Source organism: Entamoeba invadens (assembly GCF_000330505.1).
Source record: "Entamoeba invadens IP1 unplaced genomic scaffold scaff_1105074726209, whole genome shotgun sequence".
Classification (NCBI taxonomy): domain Eukaryota; phylum Evosea; order Mastigamoebida; family Endamoebidae; genus Entamoeba; species Entamoeba invadens.
Genome location: NW_004440269.1, coordinates 129,409 through 148,314, shown reverse-complemented (window position 1 = coordinate 148,314; position 18,906 = coordinate 129,409). Strand labels below are relative to the sequence as shown.

The 18,906-nt window shown below is 37.0% G+C and overlaps 8 protein-coding genes across 8 annotated transcripts; 3 read left to right on the top strand and 5 right to left on the bottom strand.

Moving 5' to 3' along the window:
• Positions 1-1,247: 1,247 nt before the first annotated feature.
• Positions 1,248-1,937, bottom strand: EIN_492420 (vesicle-associated membrane protein, putative; the record flags this gene model as incomplete). Its single annotated transcript, XM_004255716.1, has 1 exon — positions 1,248-1,937. One exon carries the CDS (start codon positions 1,935-1,937, stop codon positions 1,248-1,250), a length of 690 nt encoding a protein of 229 aa, XP_004255764.1.
• A 197-nt stretch (positions 1,938-2,134) lies between these two features.
• Positions 2,135-2,437, bottom strand: EIN_492410 (hypothetical protein; the record flags this gene model as incomplete). The annotated part of the gene is made up of 1 exon (XM_004255715.1): positions 2,135-2,437. One exon carries the CDS (start codon positions 2,435-2,437, stop codon positions 2,135-2,137), a length of 303 nt encoding a protein of 100 aa, XP_004255763.1.
• A 114-nt stretch (positions 2,438-2,551) lies between these two features.
• On the bottom strand, positions 2,552-3,187 carry EIN_492400 (hypothetical protein; the record flags this gene model as incomplete). The annotated part of the gene is made up of 1 exon (XM_004255714.1): positions 2,552-3,187. The coding sequence occupies one exon, from the start codon at positions 3,185-3,187 to the stop codon at positions 2,552-2,554; it is 636 nt and encodes a 211-aa protein (XP_004255762.1).
• Positions 3,188-3,589: 402 nt separating this feature from the next.
• EIN_492390 (DNA-directed RNA polymerase II subunit RPB2, putative) lies at positions 3,590-7,132 on the top strand (the record flags this gene model as incomplete). Its single annotated transcript, XM_004255713.1, has 1 exon — positions 3,590-7,132. The coding sequence occupies one exon, from the start codon at positions 3,590-3,592 to the stop codon at positions 7,130-7,132; it is 3,543 nt and encodes a 1,180-aa protein (XP_004255761.1).
• A 145-nt stretch (positions 7,133-7,277) lies between these two features.
• On the bottom strand, positions 7,278-7,950 carry EIN_492380 (hypothetical protein; the record flags this gene model as incomplete). Its single annotated transcript, XM_004255712.1, has 2 exons — positions 7,278-7,691; positions 7,747-7,950. 2 exons carry the CDS (start codon positions 7,948-7,950, stop codon positions 7,278-7,280), a joined length of 618 nt encoding a protein of 205 aa, XP_004255760.1.
• Positions 7,951-8,506: 556 nt separating this feature from the next.
• Positions 8,507-10,606, top strand: EIN_492370 (hypothetical protein; the record flags this gene model as incomplete). The annotated part of the gene is made up of 1 exon (XM_004255711.1): positions 8,507-10,606. The coding sequence occupies one exon, from the start codon at positions 8,507-8,509 to the stop codon at positions 10,604-10,606; it is 2,100 nt and encodes a 699-aa protein (XP_004255759.1).
• A 291-nt stretch (positions 10,607-10,897) lies between these two features.
• Positions 10,898-12,754, bottom strand: EIN_492360 (hypothetical protein; the record flags this gene model as incomplete). Its single annotated transcript, XM_004255710.1, has 2 exons — positions 10,898-12,515; positions 12,588-12,754. 2 exons carry the CDS (start codon positions 12,752-12,754, stop codon positions 10,898-10,900), a joined length of 1,785 nt encoding a protein of 594 aa, XP_004255758.1.
• Positions 12,755-14,401: 1,647 nt separating this feature from the next.
• EIN_492350 (hypothetical protein) lies at positions 14,402-18,899 on the top strand (the record flags this gene model as incomplete). Its single annotated transcript, XM_004255709.1, has 1 exon — positions 14,402-18,899. A coding segment is annotated over one exon (4,498 nt), but the record flags the coding sequence as incomplete, so codon positions are not given.
• Between the last annotated feature and the right edge of the window lie 7 nt (positions 18,900-18,906).

Sequence of the window (18,906 nt, the reverse complement as noted above, 5' to 3'; positions counted from 1 at the left end):
AAGCGGCAATTAAAGGCATGATAAACATTATATTTTTCTCTGTGCCATTTTATAGCAAACAATAACAAATAGTCTGTTTAATAGGTGCAGTTCGTTATCTCAAATCAATGTGTACTGTTGTCCAGAACTGGTCCTTCGATAATTTCCATTGGGTCGCTTTCCCGAAATTGTTGCTTAATTAATTGTATTCGAAGTGTGAAAGTTAAAAATTGCAACGTCACAAGGTGTGCAAGTTAAAGTATAGTTTAGTAATAACTTCAAAATTATAATTAATAATTAAACTAAAAATAAACTTTTTTTTCAAAATTTCAAAAAATTAATGATTCTATTTTTTTAATAAAAAAATTATAAATGAACTATACCTTAACTTGCACACCTTTAAACTAACTTGCACACCTTGGGAAGTCACTTTACACATTTTCAGTATACAAATGTACTGGTTATATAATATCAACTATATGCTAAAGTATTAGATTTTTTAAATAAACAAAGTAATGAAATGATATGTCGAAAAATAATTTTTTAAAATCTTATATTTTAAACAAAAGAACAACAGAAGAGGAAAATACCTTTTATCATTATTTCATATTCAAAAAACATCACAGAATTTTTTTTCTTTATGAAATTCCACGTTTTTTTTTTGGTTATAAAATAAAAAAAAAGTCATATGATTTTCTTATTCAAAAAACAGAACCAAAAATTATAATAAATAATGATAATAAAACCTATATAAAAAGGTTTTAATAATAATATGCGAAACAATTCCTTTGGTATTAAAAAACCGAAATCTTTATACGAAAAAGTATGGGGTCATTTCTACTTTTCCAAACGATGATTCTAACTCCTTCATTCCATATTTTATTAATTCATAAAACCATAACTTCTCATGAATAATTATAATGGCATTATAATTATTAACTCAAGAAAAGTCCCCAACGACAAAATATAAAGATGTTTCATCTCCAAATTCCAACCGTTTGTGATGTACACCAGCACTCGCTGCTTTTTATATGCTTTATTGGGGGTACTTCTTCCTCCACTTCCTATATTTCTTATGAAAGAGTGCAAAGTTGAATTCTTCCTCGCTTTAATTTTAACACTCTTTTTCTGGTTACCAGGTATTATATATGCAGAATGGTACATTTGCACTAATTTCCGAACCTGGTCCATCACACACTTCAAGTTCTAATTGAATTGTATAGTGAATTTATTAACTTAACAACAATTAACTTCAACTGAATTACTAGTTACGCTCTTCTGCATCTTTGGAATCTGACCCCACAGAACACCCAACTTCCAATAAAGACGACAAAGAAAATGAACATAGCAAACGCAATATATAGCTTGATATTTCGGCGCTGGAATTTCCTTTTCAATTCGACACTGTTATTAAACATACTCTCGGAATCTCTCAAGAGCATCTCCGACTCTCCCTGTAAATTGTCGAGATCATTTCCTCTGTCCAGCATCTTGTCGACATTTTCGTTGACCTTAGTGACAGTCTGGTCGAGTGTTTGTTGGATTTTATTGAGGGGGTCGTTAGTCAGATCGTTGAAGTGAGAGATCTTTTGCTTGAGCATAGGTGCAAAAGTGTTGTTAAGAGACCGTGGTGGCAGTGTGTCCAATTTATTTGTGTTGAACAGTTTTGAGAAATTGACGACGACGTCATCGATGAAGTCAAAAGCTCTGTCTTGAGGAAAAGTGATTCCTATAATAGTCATAACAGTGACCACGTCTGTTGTTAACATACAGAACTTCAATGGTTCATGAACTATAAAGTTCTTTCCACTCGTCGGCTTTGATAATATCTGTTTAATGATTTCGTCCGAGCCAGGGAGTAAAACCTCATAGTACTCTGCTAATATAGTTGTTTTGTATGATACAGAGCAATACAATATATTGGGTCCAGGGTCATATTGGCGAAGTGAATTCGACATTACATTTTCAAGTTCGTTTTTGAAGAATCCAAAGACCACAATTTGTGAAGATTGTTTCATAGTAATTGACTACTATTAATTAAGTAGTAATGTATTATAAATATTAATTTTAATATTATACATTCACAAAAGTGGTGTTCGAAGACTTTATTGAATGCTTTGCGGCATTCAATAAAGCAAAAAATTAACAAGACAAACTATAACTTATCAATCACTGTTTGAATGTCCTTTGCTGACCGACATTTCTTCTTACAACAATCGAGCCCTTCTATAACACGATATGCTTCATTGAACACATTAAGGTTATCAAAAGAACAGTAGCCCTTGTCATAACTAGGGTTCTCGCCAATTGTGGGTTTGACAATTATTTGATATTCGCAATTGAATGAACACCTGAGTTCATTTATATTTTTCGTGATTGACTCCACATAAGGTGCGGGCGCTTCTTCGATCTTTTCCGTTTCCCAGTATTCGTCTTCGCTGAAGAATTTTGCTTCCATACTGGGTTTTGAGTTTTTTCTTTGAAGAATAATGAAGAACGAGAGAATTAATAATTAATTATTAGAATGGAGACCTTTGTGTTGAAAAATCGAAACACAAAAAAAGTGTTGTAATTAAAAAAGAACAAATGGGATTTGCAGAGTCGAAGAGAGGCAGCTTTTCTGGAGTGTTTGGATGTCCATACAATACGGAAGTGGTAATCCTTGACATATCACTTTGGTGAAGGTTGTGTTAAGATTGGTGTTAATTTCGTTAAGGACATCTTTGATTGTGTGAGTTGCTTGAAAGAGTAAGCACTTCTCCTCAATTTTGTCTTGTCGAAGAAACACGGCTTGAATCGCTTGTTTCTGTGTGTTTGGCGTGTTGATTAAGTTTTTGAAAACAGCAAAGTCTTGCGACGTTTTCAAGAGTCTTGAACTCCAAAATGTCTTCGCATCTGCTTTGTGGTAATTATCTGTATTTCCATTTATTGCCTTAATACCCCTTTGCAGACTACTAATAAATGTTGCCTTCACATTATTCTTTTTATCATTAGTATCAATTGGAGAAACTTTGGTAAGTGTAAGTTTGCCTCCAAAAAGGTCAGCAACAATCCCCACACAAAGGTGTTGTGGTACAACAATGCCACCACATTTGACATTAAATCCGTCGTCTACATCGCACATGAAAGCAAATCTACTTACCACTTTGAGTTCGTCATCGAGCATGAAACTCACGTCGCAATTGTAGAATGATGTTTGTGTGTCCATATGGCTTGCTTTTTTTGCGCTTTTATAGTTCGGAATGACGTTTTGAAAGGATGAGATTTTTCAATCTTCTTGTTTGTTTTTGATTTTGCTAAAAAAACCCTTTTCTATTTGAATTGTTTTTGCCATTTGAATCTTTTCATAGCAATTGTTATTATGTATAGTTAAAATTAATTTTTATTAACTATAATATTAGTATAAAATATGTTCAATTTCAAAATAAGTACATAATAGTAATAATGCCATTATCATCTCAAAAAGTAGAATGGAGATTTCAAATTTAAACAAATAAAGTATTTTTAATAATAAATTTTGCTATTTTATATAAATTCTTATTTGTGATCGAAAAAATGAAACGTTGTTGGAAAGAAAAAAAATAAAAAAGATAAAAACTTGTTAACACAAATGCAAGACAATTTCGAAAATGACATCACTGATGAGGCCGGGCGCGTGAAGCCGCAGTGGTTCTGGTACCTCATCGAAGAGCATTTCAGAGAAAACGGTCTTGTCAAGCAACAACTTTCCTCATTCAACAACTTTGTTAAGCGAGTCCAGGACATAGTCAAAACAGACACCTTCAAGTTCGAAGTGAACAACTCCGACACCCTCCGTGTCAACCCCGCAGACGAAGAGTCACACACCCTTGAGTTTGACGAAACAAAGTACAGGTATCCACAAATTAAAACTTCTCCAAATTCAAACGTCAAAGAAAAGATCTTCCCACACGAGGCAAGAATCAGAGGATTGACCTACGCCAGTGAACTTAAAATTAATGTCAAGGATACCATCTACAGAGGAGGAAAACTCGTGGATGAAAAGACGTCCGATTTCTTTGATCTTGCGAGCATCCCGGCTATGCTTAAGTCGAAGATTTGCCGTCTTGTGAGTATTGTTAAACTGAATGATATCATTCAATCTGATGAGTGCCAATTTGAACAGGGTGGTTACTTTGTGGTGAAGGGGAGTGAAAAGGTCGTTATTGCTCAAGAGAAGATGTCTCCAAACACTGTGCTTGTTTTTGAAGGAAGTGATATGGCGAAGTACCCATTTGAAGGAAATATCAATTCTTTGGCCATGAACGATGAAGTTAGAAGTCACAAAATCAGAATGGACTTTCCCAAAAATCAGGAGATGAACAAGGATTTGAAAGTGAAAGTTCCAATGCTTACGATGTCAAGAATGATGTGTGATGTCCCTCTTGTGTTGCTCTTTGTCGCACTTGGTTATGAAACAGATGAAAAGATTGTCGACGCTATTTGTTTTGACGAAAAAGATAACGAGATGTACAACATTGTCACGACAGCCATCCAGGCCAACGAATACACAACTGTTGAAAAGGCGAGAGAGTGGATAGGTAGAAACTCGAAAAGGTCGAACAAAGAAGGCGATGAGATAGTCACTGAAAACATTGAGAAGATGAGAAGAGACGGAACCTCAAAATTGAAAACTGACCTTCTGCCACATATTGGAGTTGACAACTTCGAATCAAAAGCGTACTTCTTGGGATACATGACGAATCACTTTTTGAGTGTGTACACTGGAAAAAGAAATGGCGATGATAGAGATCATTTGGCAAGAAAGAGAATGCTTATGACTGGCGGCTTGATGATGGAGCTTTTCAAAAACGCACTGAAGAAGCTCACCAAGTACGCAAGAAACAAAATCCAGGACATTGTTTCCCACAAGAAATCCGACAACATTGACTATGGTAAAGTGTACAATTCAAAGATCATAACTGACGACTGCAAAAAAGCTCTTTCAACGGGAAATTGGCCACAACCAGGAGGAAAAGAGGCACGACATGGTGTTGCACAGGTTCTCAACAGAATCACATTCACGTCTGCGTTGGCTTATTTGAGAAAGATTTCGTCACCAGTTGAAGGTAAACGAAAGACCCAGAAACCAAGACAGTTGCACAATACCCAATGGGGGTACATTTGCCCAGCAGAAACACCAGAAGGAGAGCAATGTGGGTTGGTCAAAATGCTCAGTTTGATGGCGCAAATTACTGTCGCGCTTCCATTGCAAAACGTCCAAGAAATTAAAGACCAACTCAATTCACAGTATTGCAAGGATATCAGTGAATGCCTTGGGCATAACATGAACACCACAACGAAGGTCTTCTTGAATGGATCGTGGTTGAAATGCACTGATGAACCACAAAAATTGCTTGACGACCTGAAACAATACCGAAAGAACAGTGAAAAGGGTAAAGTCAAGAAAGTGATGTCCATGGTGCTGGACCAGTTGCACAGAGAGTTGCGTATTTACACCGACGCGGGAAGGTGTACAAGACCACTTTTCACCGTGAGTAACAATAACGGAGAACTGGGGATTAATCTGCAGAAAGAACAAATCAAACAGCTTTGTATTGAGATGGGTCGTAACGACGAAAACGGACAGAAAAAGAAGCTTTGGGCCAACTTTCTTACCAAGGGTATCATCGAGTATGTCGACGCCGATGAAGAAGAGATGTCCATGATTGCGATGTTCCCAAGCGATTTGTTGAACAGAGGCTCTGGTCCTGCTGTCAATTACACGCATTGTGAGATCAACCCAGCATTGATCATGGGTATCCTTGGAAGTATTATCCCATTCCCTGACCATAATCAGTCTCCAAGAAATACATACCAATGCGCTATGGGTAAGCAAGCGATTGGAGTGTATGCTTCCAACTACCAGTTGCGAATGGACTCTTTGGGACACGTCTTGTTCTACCCACAAAAGCCCCTTGTGTCGACAAAGGGTGCCGATTATGCGAAGTTTGGAGAAATTCCGGCGGGTATTAATGCGGTTGTTGCTGTCTGCGTCTATTCTGGATATAACCAGGAAGACTCTGTCATGATGAACCAAGGCAGTATTGACAGAGGACTCTTTAGATCCATGTGCTTCAAAACGTTCTTAAAGGATTACAAAAAGGGAGAGGAGACCGACCTTATGTTCTTTAGACCGTGTGAGGGAACGGATCTGAAGGACGTTTCTAAATACCAACACTTGGATGTCGATGGTGTGGCTCCTCCTGGCACAAAGGTCAGAGCAGACGATGTCATAATCGGTGCTTTTTACAAAGGAAAGTCGGGTGAGTTGAAGGATTGTTCAATGCGATACAAACCAAGAGAAAACGGTGTTGTCGACCAAGTCGTTGTGGCGACGACAGAGAACAGAGCGAAGATGATCAAGATCAAAATGAGGAGTATCCGTATTCCACAAATAGGAGACAAGTTCAGTTCAAGACACGGACAGAAAGGTACTGTGGGTATGACTTACAGACAAGAGGATATGCCTTTTAACATTGAGGGTATTAATCCCGACATTATCATGAATCCTCATGCTATTCCATCTCGTATGACTGTTGGGCAACTTGTCGAGTGTTTACTTGGTAAGGTCGGAGCACTGGTTGGTGATGTGCAGAACGGCACGCCGTTCCAACCTGGTTTGACTGTCGACGTGATAAGCGACAGGTTACATAAATTGAAGTACCAGAGATGGGGATATGAGGCGTTGTTCTCTGGGCACACCGGAAGAAAGTTGGACACTTTGGTATACATGGGCCCAACATACTACCAGAGATTGAAACATTTGGTTGATGACAAGGTTCACGGCAGAGCGACTGGCCCTTACGCGACGTTGACAAGACAGCCACTTGAAGGAAGATCAAGAGACGGTGGGTTAAGACTTGGGGAGATGGAGAGAGACTGTATGATTTCACATGGTATGAGTGCGTTGTTGAGAGAAAGACTGTTTTTGGCCTCAGATAGGTACCAGGTGTATGTCTGCGATAAGTGCCACATGCCCGCTGTTGCAAATCAGCGCTCTTCAACATTTGAGTGTTCGTGTTGTAAAGACCGAACGCACATATCGAAAGTGGAGATTCCATATGCCGCGAAGCTCTTATTCCAGGAACTCATGTCAATGGCGATATGTCCAAGAATCTACGCCGAGATGTGAGGAGATTGGTTCGAAGTGATTTTAATTTGGTTCGTTTATGTTTATTTTGATAGGCTTGTTGATCGATTAACTAAACTAAAAATCTATAAATGATGACGGTCGCGAGAATACTGACACTCATTTGTTGCAACAATTACATATACAATCAATGAAGTGTAAGGCAGAGGTTGATGAACCATTTGTTTTTGACGGACTCATTCCATTCGAAGAAATCCAGTATCTTCCTGAACTCGTTGTCGAAGTCGAACAAAGTGTCTGGACCGAGTCTGAGGAGCGTGTTGATGAAATATAAAAAGTTTGTTTGCAACAAAATTTTGAGACGAGAAGACCACTTTTGAATTGCTGTTTGCTGCCTCACGAAATTTTCTTCCCAAATTTTTCCCCTAGGTGCTTTGAGGGCGAGAAGCGCCTTGATCCGTGTGAGCAAAATACCGAGGTTGAAAATGTATACGACGACTAAAGTGTATTTGTCCTCATAATTTTGGTCGACACGCGTGATGAAAAGTATCCGCAGTTTCTCGAACTCCTCGTCTGTGTCGTTTGGCTTTGGAAAGGTCATCTTGTTGTTAAGTCATTAATTCATTTTGCTTCAAAAAAATAATCATCGAACAAACTGGACAATTGGGAATGAAGGAATTTGCAAGCGTTGTCGTCTCTGACCGCCCGTCTTGAAACCGCATCCCGAGAGCAAAAGAAAGATTAAGTGTCTCGAGCGTGACCAACCGCTTTACAGCCTCTTTGGTGACGTGTTGTTGAATGACTAAAGGGTCGTCCACTGTCGCGTCGTCGTCTGTTGAGTCGCCACGACTGGGGTGCATTGTGGTATTATGTTTTTTGTAGTTTTTCCAAGCAAAGAGGTATATCAGGTTTATTATTTGATGGGCTTTTGAGCTACAAAATCGGGGTTTGAGTTTGGATTACTAATTTGTGTTTCGTGTTCTTAATTCTTTGCTATAAATTTTGGGTTTTCACATTTTCTTCGAAAGATAAGGGAAGGCTATAATTTTCAAAGTATAGTTTGAATTAAAGTATATTCTAGTACAGTATTTGAGTACTATCAATTAGGAGATTAATATACGTTATATCCCGAATGATAGAGGTTTATAATTACAATAACCAAACATTTTCTTTTGAATTTTTTTTAATAAAGAATTTTGGATTGATAGAAGACACAAATTCTATAAAATAATTTAAAGCCAAAACACCACAATTGATTTTCTATAAAAAATTACAAAAAAACGATGAGATTTAAATGAAATATAGTTTAATTATAGTATATAATTATTCTCGGGTTCTGCTTTAATAAATTAAAAGAAAAGACAATGGAGATGAGGATTGGGAAATGGATTCGACGAACGAAAGAACTTGAAAAATATGGACAAAGCCACATTAGAAAGGAGAGAATTGGTGTTATGGGAAGAACAGCTTTTCAAACTGAAAGGCGATCTTGATAAGCGGCAACTTGAGATTGAAAGGACTGAAAAGCTTCTCAAAGAGCGGACAGAAGCTGTCGAACAAGCAGAAAAAGAGCTAATCGAGAAAAAGGTGGTAGGAAGTCCTGAGATGAAAGAAAAGAGTGAAACGTTTAAAGAAGTTGAAACAAGTGAACAAGAAGTGAAAAGCAAATCTGTGATACCAATTGAAGAAGCAAAGGTAGCACAAAATACCCCACAAATAGTCGACTTGTCATTCTTTAACATTGGAATAACAACAAATGAGAAGAACAATGAGAAGAGAAATGAGAACCAAAGTAAAGCACTTCCTGAATTTGACTGGATATTAGGGAACACAACACATCTCGAAGAAAAGACTCAAAATGAAATCAAAGAAACGAAGGAAATGAAACCAAAAGCATCTGCAAATAACCCATATCTTCCTCAACAATATACTCAAATGTTACAACAACAAAATACTACTAAAGAACAACAGGAAGTCAAAAAGGCTCAATCACCAATTAATGATGAACAAATGGTCCCACCACCCGTAGAACAACTTTACTCTCCACAAATAGTGACTAATCAATACGCTCCAGGTGTTCAAGTACAACAGAATCAACAAGACACACAAATGTACCAACAAACAATTCAAAATGTACCCCCACCTTCATCAACATCAATGGAAGAAAATCAATATAGTGATACTTCTTCACCAATACCAATACCAGTTAATGTACCACTACCTTATGGTAAAGATGTCGATCAGGCAATGGACGAACAATTTGAGGCCATTTCTAAGGAACAAGACACACTCCAAAGGAAGGAAATCACGCCGAAAGTCCCCCCAAAAATCCCAGCAAAACCAAGACCAAAGGAAGAACCTCAATTGTCTCACCAACAAGTCCAACAAAACATTCAAGCCACACAAAGTACACAACAACAACAAATGACAATGTTTGCATCAACACCAACAGGCGGAAAAGTCCAGAAATTAGTGAGGTACCAAGACCCTAAAATAATCGAGCAGAAGGAACAAAACACAAAGAAAAAGTCGAAGTATTCATTAATGGGACAACCACTGTGTTCGTTCCCCGGGTGTTCCAAAACGACATCGACCAATCCTGATAACTTCTGTGTGTGTAGTGTATGTAAGTGTTCGTATTGTGAACAACATAAAAGTGAGTTAGAGATAGTCATACCTTCGTTCAAGAATTTGACGAGTAAGAAGCAAGTGATCAAACCGTACGTCATTTGTAAGACTTGCAAGACAACGAATGACAGTGGAGATACCAAACAAGAGATGGGTGTGCTGATGGATAAGAGCGTTGCGTTTACACACGAACGAGAAGTGATGATTCAAATGATCAAAAAGGAGGAGGACAATGTGGAGAAGGGACTTGAGATGCTTATCAGTCGAAGACAAAAAGGGAAACTGTTTCAAAGGAAGGAAACTGGGAAGAATGAGAACTGCCCTGTTTGTGATGTCTTACTGAATGGCCCGGAACATATGAATGTGACGTGTGACATTTGTTTGAAGAAGTGTTGTGTGGGGTGCTCTGTGAACACGACGATTGCTCCAACTTTAATTATGGGCATCCAAGACCCAATGGCGGAATACATCAAAGTTGTGATCTGCAAAAAGTGCTTTGCGTGCACGAAGAAGAAAACGATGGAAACAAAAATAGAGATCAAGAAGTCCGACCAATCCCTTCTGAACTCACACCAGAAACTTGCCGAGTCGGAAGTTATGTTAAAATCACTTTTAAAGCGACTTGAAGATGTTGTTGATTCTATGAAGACTAAAGACGACATGAAAGGGTTCGAACAAAAAGAAACGTTCTATGTGGATGGGTTAAATGACGTCACACAACTGATGGTTAACTGTAAGAAGACAGCAGAAGGAATGGACCATGACACTAAAATCATCATGAGCAATTTGGTGATTGCATTCTCAAGTTTAATAGAAAGTAGTACCACAAGACACTCAATGGTGTATTCAAGATATGTTGATAAGGTCAAAAGACTTGGTCTTGCATAAGGTCAATTTACATTGTTTAAGGTTTTAGTTCTTTTATTTGTATTTATTAAGACTAATAATATATAACATAATCTATTAATATCTTTAAATAAGAATTTAACATAATAACAGGGCTATCAAGGAATTTTTAATCTGGAAGTTAAGAATCAAGAAAAAAATGGGCATTTGAATAACATTTTTTTTAGAAAAATGTTTATTAAAAAAAAGGAAAAACATTTTAAAGGAAATTGGTTTAAAAATAATTAAATTAATAGTAAATTAATAGTATTAAATCATTGTTTGGTTGGCTCTTCAATGGTCTGAAACAAGTTCCATTCGAGACACACTGTTTGTCGCCAACTTCAGAATTAACCTTGTGTTAACCGTGTCCACCTTCATATTGGATTTTCTTGAATATTTGAAATGAGAAAATACAGATTCGACGCAGGAAGATGTGGGGATGAGACATAACATAATTTTGACCAATTGGGATATAATAGGAAAATCGACTTTGTCAAATATCTGTATGGCTTCCAATAACGTGAAATTTTTCTTCTCCTGTTCAGTGAACGCCTCTTTCAATGTCTTTTGATTTTCCCAAACCAGATTTTGGAGTACACAAAGCTCTTCATTCAACTGGTCAAATGAGGTCTTGGGAGGCAGTATGTTGTCATAAAGGAATTTCCCTGGAAATAGAAAGGATTCCAAAAGCGGTTCGATATTTTGAAATTCATCCAATTCTTCTTTGACTTCTTCCAACTCTTCGATTTTTGATCCAGGCTTTACAGTGGTCCAATTGCAGAACCGGAGCTCCAATGCTCCCAGATAACTTCCCAAGACACGTTCACAACTATTTATAATAAATGGGGAATCAAAATAAAGATATTTGCAAGCCGATTTGAATGGTAAAATATCCCCCCTTTCGCACAATTCCTTCTTTTTTCTCAGGTCATCTAAGTATGTATCAATTTTATTTACTTCATCAACAAATAAGCCAAACTTCTCTTGAAGAGCATCACAAAGGCACTTAGCCCCAGTGAGTAAGTAGAAGAAAAAACCCAGGAATGCCAGGAAGGCCGGATCTCTTATTTTAAAAGATTTCCTTTCCTTATTCATGAAGAAGTAGAAGTCGTATGTAGTTGTGTCCTGTGAGTGGTTCATTTTTTCCTTTCTCCTCTTATTTTCTTGTTGTTTCTTCTTCTCTTTACTTTCATTGTGGTGCTTGACAAGGGTTGCGACAATTTCATTTTCAAGTTCCAGTTCCTTCACAAAAATTTCGATCTTTTCAAAATTTTCAAAGCAAAATTTTACCAAAAGTTGATGGTAAAACCACCTGGTGTTTGAAAGTGTTGGAATCGCCGCGACATCCATTTTCTTTCTTCCCCAAAATGCCTTCCAAGCAGTTATTGTGATATCAGAGCAAAGCCACTTTAAAAAACACAGAAAAACTTCGGTGTCACCTGTTGCCCACATAAATCCTTCCGCGATATTCAATCGATGACACATACAATACACAGTGAAAAACGGGAATGTGACTAAATCAAATGGAAGATGATAATCACTATTCTTTTGTTTTTCCTCCCTTTCTCTTTGAATGATGTTCAAAAGCTTTGCGTCACACACCAACTTTGAAAAGCCTCCCTCTTTCCCAATCATTGAACTGGCCCCATCTGTTGTTGAAAAAACCAGTTTGAGCAATGGAGCATTGAAAGACTTAAGAACTTCAAGTAGCCAATTTTTCATGTTTACCGCAGAGCACTTCTCAAAAAATTCAGCCACAATCAGAGTCTTTTGGACTATTGAGTTGTCTGAGAACGCAAGTCTACAAACAAGAGCCAAAATTTCACTACCATTTTTTTTCGCCGTATCAAAGGCAACACCAAAGCAGACACACTCATCAAATTGGCGTTTTGTTATTTCAGTTTCATTGCTACTCAACCGTTGAAGAATATTGAGACAATGAGAATGACTTATATGGATGCTTTTCCAAATATTATCAAACTCGTCGCAGAATAATGTCCCAAATGAACCCACAAGCTGTTCCACCAGTTTACATTGTGATTGACTAAAACCACCTTTATTTTCCGCAATAGCAGCAATTGAAGAAAAAATGTAACTCTTTTCGGCCAAGTTATCATTTTTTCTCCAGTTGTTCCAGTCTTCGAGCATATTTCTGATTTCATTTCCTTTGCTATTACTATGTAATCCCCATTTGGGGCTTTAGACTTCTCATAAACTTCCTTTTCAATCGTTTGTCTTATATTGTCCGAGCACTCCATCATTATTTCTCCTTCTATTTTTTCATCTTCCATTTCACTACAATTATTGTGTTCACTGTTCGTTGTCATGTCTTCATCCACAGGTGTTTCAAGGTTCATTTCCCCAATCACTGTATTGTCATCTTCCATTTCATTTTCAACGTCAAAATCAAGTTGCTTCTTGCTTCCCTTTCTTGGTCTTTGATGGCAAGGTTCTTCTATATACTTTTCTGCAGCACTTTGAGCCTCTTTTATATATTGAGTCTTTCTTCTTTCAAATCCTCCTGCATTAAATTAAATTTTTGTACTGAGTATTTAGAACATTTTAAATAATGAGTTGTATTACATTGATCCAAAAAACACCTGGAACAAAACGGACAATAGTAAATCGTTTTCCTCGACTTGAAGTACACTGGGATTGTTGCATGTTTATTGATGTTCTTTGTTATATTTTTTTCTCGTCTTTTCATTACATCTCTTGTTTTCTTGGGGTTGTCCATTGTCGTTTTGAAATATGAATTTGTCGATGAAAGATTAACTTGTTTTGAAAAAAAAACTTAGATAATTCTTTTGTTGTGTGATAAATGTTATGTCCAAGATTTTTTTCCAAAAAGTCTTTGTTCTTTTCAAAAACAACAGACATAAATATTCAAAATATATCGGAAATAATTAAACTAAAAAAGCAAGTAAAGTTCTTAAAATTTTATAATTGGTTTCCGATAAGGTTGTTTCTTAATCACAATTAATTATAATAGATAATATTATCAATAACTAATAGAAAAATATTTGAATTATATAAGTATTTTTTAACTTAAATTTCGGGGTTCAATTGATAATTATTTAACTGCAATAGAAAGCCAAAAACCCATTATCCAACCATTTAATTAGTAGAACAAAAAACGATAAATTTTTCTTTTTTTTGAATTTGCCTTTATGTGGTTCATTTTTTTCGGAAAAAAATGAGATTATTTATTTCAATAAAACAGCGATTTTTTTCTGAACAAATCAATCAAAACTTGAAAAACAAGAGTTTTTTCCCTCTTTTTTTTCTTAACTTCCAGATTAGGTCCAATTCCTTGATAGCCCTGATAATAAATAATATACTAATATTTGTATGAATATACTAATATTTCATAGTAGTTTTTAGAATAACAAACTTTGTACCCAATTAATAGAACATTTTCTTATTCTTAACGTCCAGACTAAAATGGGTTTCAATGAAAAATAGAAATTGGATTTTTGTGAACTAGAGTATAGTATATTTAACTATTACTAAATAGGTGCTGTGATTAATAGATATTAAAAACTATCATTTTAATTACAGAAATTATTCAACACGCATACAATTTCTAATTGAATAGGAAATTAAACCACTTTTTTCCAGCAGTTTTCATGGAAAAACAGGTTGTTCTTCAATCGTGATGATGAATTAAAACTCTAGTTAAATAATTAAAAATAATAGTTTCCAAACCTCAAATTGTAACGACTGAATTCGATTTGAAATGAACCGCCAGAATACCACTTGAAACTGCTTAGTTCCAGAAAAGTGTCCGACGTGATGATCACAGAAGGGATTGTTGTTCGAATAATCAGGCATTTACTTGGAGACTATATTGATGGACTTGGAGCTAATCAATTGAAAATCAGTTTCATGAATTGGAGTGCGAAGTTGACGAATCTGCGAGTCAGAGGAGACGCATTTTATTCGTTCAATTTACCTATTAAAATCAACAAAGGAGAGGTGGGAGAAGTCTCCATAGTAGTGAACAGTCTTTCACCGTTTCATTTGATGGTCAACGTGGATCAAGTCAAAGTCTCGTGTGGCCCCCAACGCATTTTTGTGAATGAAAAGGCTGATGTTAGTATTCAAAGGCTTAAGGAGAAGTATCTCAAGAAATACAAAGAAAATGAAAACTCCGATGTGATGAGTGGAGTCGAGTTATTCATATCGAATATCGATTTTGAGTACGTTGACAATGGTAATGTCATTATGCTGAAATTCGAGAAAATTATTATGAAAAATGGTCTTCTAGTGATAGTGAACACATCACTGCTTCATAGAAACAGGGAAATGAAAAAACCAACGTTGTTGTTTACTGTTCCAAACGTCTCCGTGAAACTCTCAACAATGGCGGTTGCTATACCACAAGTCGACGTCACATTCACACGACTAGGGTACTTGGCCCTAATGCGGATGTTATCACACTTTGGGCATTATTCACAACAAATCAAATACTTGGGGATTCGGCCGATCTCTTCCCCCAAGCAGGAGCCAAAGAAGTGGTGGAAATTTGCGTTTGAAGCGACGCGAATAAAGTATACCCACACACTGTTCAGGAAGAACCTTGTCGACAAAATCAAAAATCGGTACGTCTCGAATTACGTGGACATCTTGATGGGGCGTCCCATCAAACCTGAACAAACGAAAACAATGGAAGTCATCGAAGAAAGACTGACATCTAAAGAAATAGCTTATTTAAGAAAGTTAGCAACGCTGAGATTGAATGCAGAAGAGGAGTTGAATAAGAGTTCTTCATTCTTAGACGCGTTTAGAAACCGGGTGTCACTCAAACCCGAAGAACTCGAAGTGTTGTATAACACAGTTGATCCCGAATTGTTAGGGAAAAAAGATGGGAAAGGTGAGATGTCGGGGAGAGTCACTGAGCTCAATTTTTCGTTTGATGGAATTGGAAGGACCAAAGTCGAGAGTGTGATGTGGAGAGGAAATGTACGGGAAGGACTTTTTAAAATTCGGAGCGAAATTAAAAACGTTGTGATAATGAATGAGAAAATTGAGAGTGTCAAATTTGACTTCAAGTTTGATCCAAACTGTGAGACGGATATTCTGATGGTGCTCAAAGCAAGTAAAATCGGGCTGCGTGTTGAGAACAACGATTTGAAGAATTGCATCAATTTGTTGAAAATCGACAAGGAAGACTTGATGAATATCATCGACTTCCAAACAATGCAAATGAACGAGGTGTTGGAATGGATTATACCTGAAAACGTCTACGAGAAAAGACCACCAAATGTGGGTATAGAAATCGAGACGGATGACATCTCATTTTCTGTGTTAGTTGATACCAACGAGATTAAAGTCTCCACTGCTCCAATCAAAGTCTCAAGTGTGAAAAATGAAATTTCTGTTCCATTCAATCTGCGAATCTCCGACGGGGCGTTTCAGAATAAAATTGAGGGAAATACAACAATCGAAATCGCCGAAAATTACGACGACGCGCTTGCGAAGATGTACGTCAAAATGTTACCAGTCAAAGTGAGTATGGGAATGGATACCATAAAGAATGTACTTCAGTTGTTGGATGGATTTTTTAACACCAATGACACAACCGTAATTGAAAACGATGCGTTTGACGAAGACGAAGAAATTATTTTTGATGAAGCCGAAAACGAGAAACAAGTCATTTGCCGACCCGATAGGGCGTTCAGCAAGAATGATTTACACAAAGTTCAAGTGACCAAATTAGTGACAGGAGGGAAACGGGTGTTTGAATGTATTGTCGAGCTTCAGAACTTTGAGTTGGAACTATATGATGGGAATAACGAAAGTTTACTGAGGACGACTCTGCATCAGATTGGAGTCACTTTTGTCTTATTCCAACACTACACCTTATTGCAAATAAGTCTTGACACCATCAAAGGGTTTCATGGAGAACATAACATTCTGAAGACAAGCGAGAAATTTTTAAGTGTTCAAATGATCGTTTCTAAAAACGAGGAGTTGGTCAGTGGACTTGAAAATGAAATTAAAATTGGCGACGTGTATTTCGATCTACCAGCAACGTTTTTATGTCAAGTTGTGTCGTTCTGTTTGGAAGTCTCGGCGTTGTCTTTGTTGAAGTTCCCACTCAAATTTTCTAACTTAAAAAATGCGAAGAAAGCAGCGGAATTTTTTTCGGTGAATAAGGTAAATATCCAAAGCCTTAATTTGAAGTACTGTGAGTTGTCTGCAGCAGTTAAAAATGTGTCTGTTGATTTCAAAATTGATCAATTTGTTGAGTGCAGCTTTGGGATCGAAAGTATTAACGTCAATGAATGTATTGTGCCGAATGGAACCAAATTTCTATATATTTCAATGCAACAAAATGAAGAGGTTACCTACTTGTCTGTCTTGTCGGAACCTTTCACGTTTACACTACGACCGGATTTCATTGGGAAAGTGCTCGATGGGATCAACGAACCGGATTTGTGGAATATTGACTTTCAAAGACTCATTGGAAATCTCCCCAAAATTGAAATCCCAAAGAACATCAAAGCAAAGAAGACTCTTGTTGAAGCCAAAATTGGAGCACCGACGTTTGTTATTGAAAATGAAGGGAAGGTTGTGTGTATGTTTGACTCGATTGAATCTACACCCATTTTCGAAAATACACTTAAACATATTGTACAGCTGAAAAATGCGAAGATACACACCAATTTCTCGGATATTTTGAACATCGAGAATATCACACTTTCTGTTGAAAACAATGATGACAACGACTTTAATTTTGTTGAATTGTCATCGAGCCCAATACTGAGTTCAATAAACAGCGTGGAGTTTGGGGTACTCACACAGATCGCGACCAATTTTATGCAGCAACTTGGTGTTGAGAAGGTCACAAAGATCAAAGAGCGAATTGCGAATTTTGTTTCACAATTCGATTTGAATACATTGACACAAAAGAAGACAAAAACCAAAGTTTTCATCCCCAAAGTGTTGTTAGAAATTTATGATCCAAATCCGCTTGTCTCTGTATTGTTTGAAGAATTCAATTTAAACACAGAACCACAATTGAAATGCTCGTTACAAAAATGTTTGGTAAAAGACCTGACACAACACAGCAAACTATTCACCTCGGTTGTCAATTCTACAGGAACGTTTTTTGAATTGGAACAAATTGGAAGCGAATTAAACATTAATTTCTCACAAATGAATGTCTACATATTTCCAAAATTCGTTGTTTCTGTTGTTAAAACTATAATGAAAATACTGCCGACTATTCCGCACAAAGAAATTGAACAGATCAAAAGCGAATTTCACTTCTTTTCTTCGCCAAATTCATCAGTCACGCAATCGGAAACACCACACGAAATTGGCACACCTGTTCCACAAAGTACGTCACAGTCTATGGTGTCTCTTAAAGTTGTTGATATTGTATATTTATTCACAGGCATCGAGAGAAACTCGATACAATCATCAGAGTGTTCTGAAGACTCCCTCACCGAATTCACCAACGAAGACATTCAAGTGATTCGCAAGAGGTTGGTGTCCGGACTTGTCCTTGAAATCCCTAAAATAAAGGCAACGCGTATTGTCGAGAAAATTGGCTTGAGCTATGGGATGAACGAAACACAGATAATTTTCATCATCGACTATTTAATCCGAGAAAAGATATTATCATCGGACACTGTTTTGTATAGAAACACTTCCATGTATTCACTGCAATACATCCAACAACGGGATAAAGACAAACGAATACAGGTACCATTATTTTCTGAGGCCGCGAAAGTTGAAATTGTCACAAAAAACGTTTTGTTGAACATTCCCCTTCGAGTTGGTGTCGTCGTTGAAGATACTGAAACATCCCCATTTCTGTTGGCGGAAACGAATATTAACATTGTTCTCGCAAACTCGGTGGTGTGCAACGTTTCATGTGATATGTTTACTGGATGTGCTAAAAATGGGGAAATTGTGGACGCGGACAAAATGCCAATAGTCTCTGGGTGTAATCTTTCGTGCAATTTGCAGTCACTTGTGAGTGGTAAAGTGCTTGCAAAATTTGGAGACTTTGTACTGTCGCTTGGTGATATTTTCTTGGTCAAAAGAGTTGTCGAGGAACTGACCACCATTAAAGATGTTGTGGGTGTCGAGTTAGACATCCCTGTAAAAGAAGAAATTTTACCACTCAACATCTCTGTTGTTGTTTCTCCTTCTGAAATTCTCTTGCTTCACCCCAAACTCTTTTTGCCATTTATGAGAACAAAATTTGGAGGTGAGATTCTCGTGAGAGGGACCGACAAAAACACGTTGTTGGACGCTGCTCTGTCACTCAAAGTTGGTTGTTT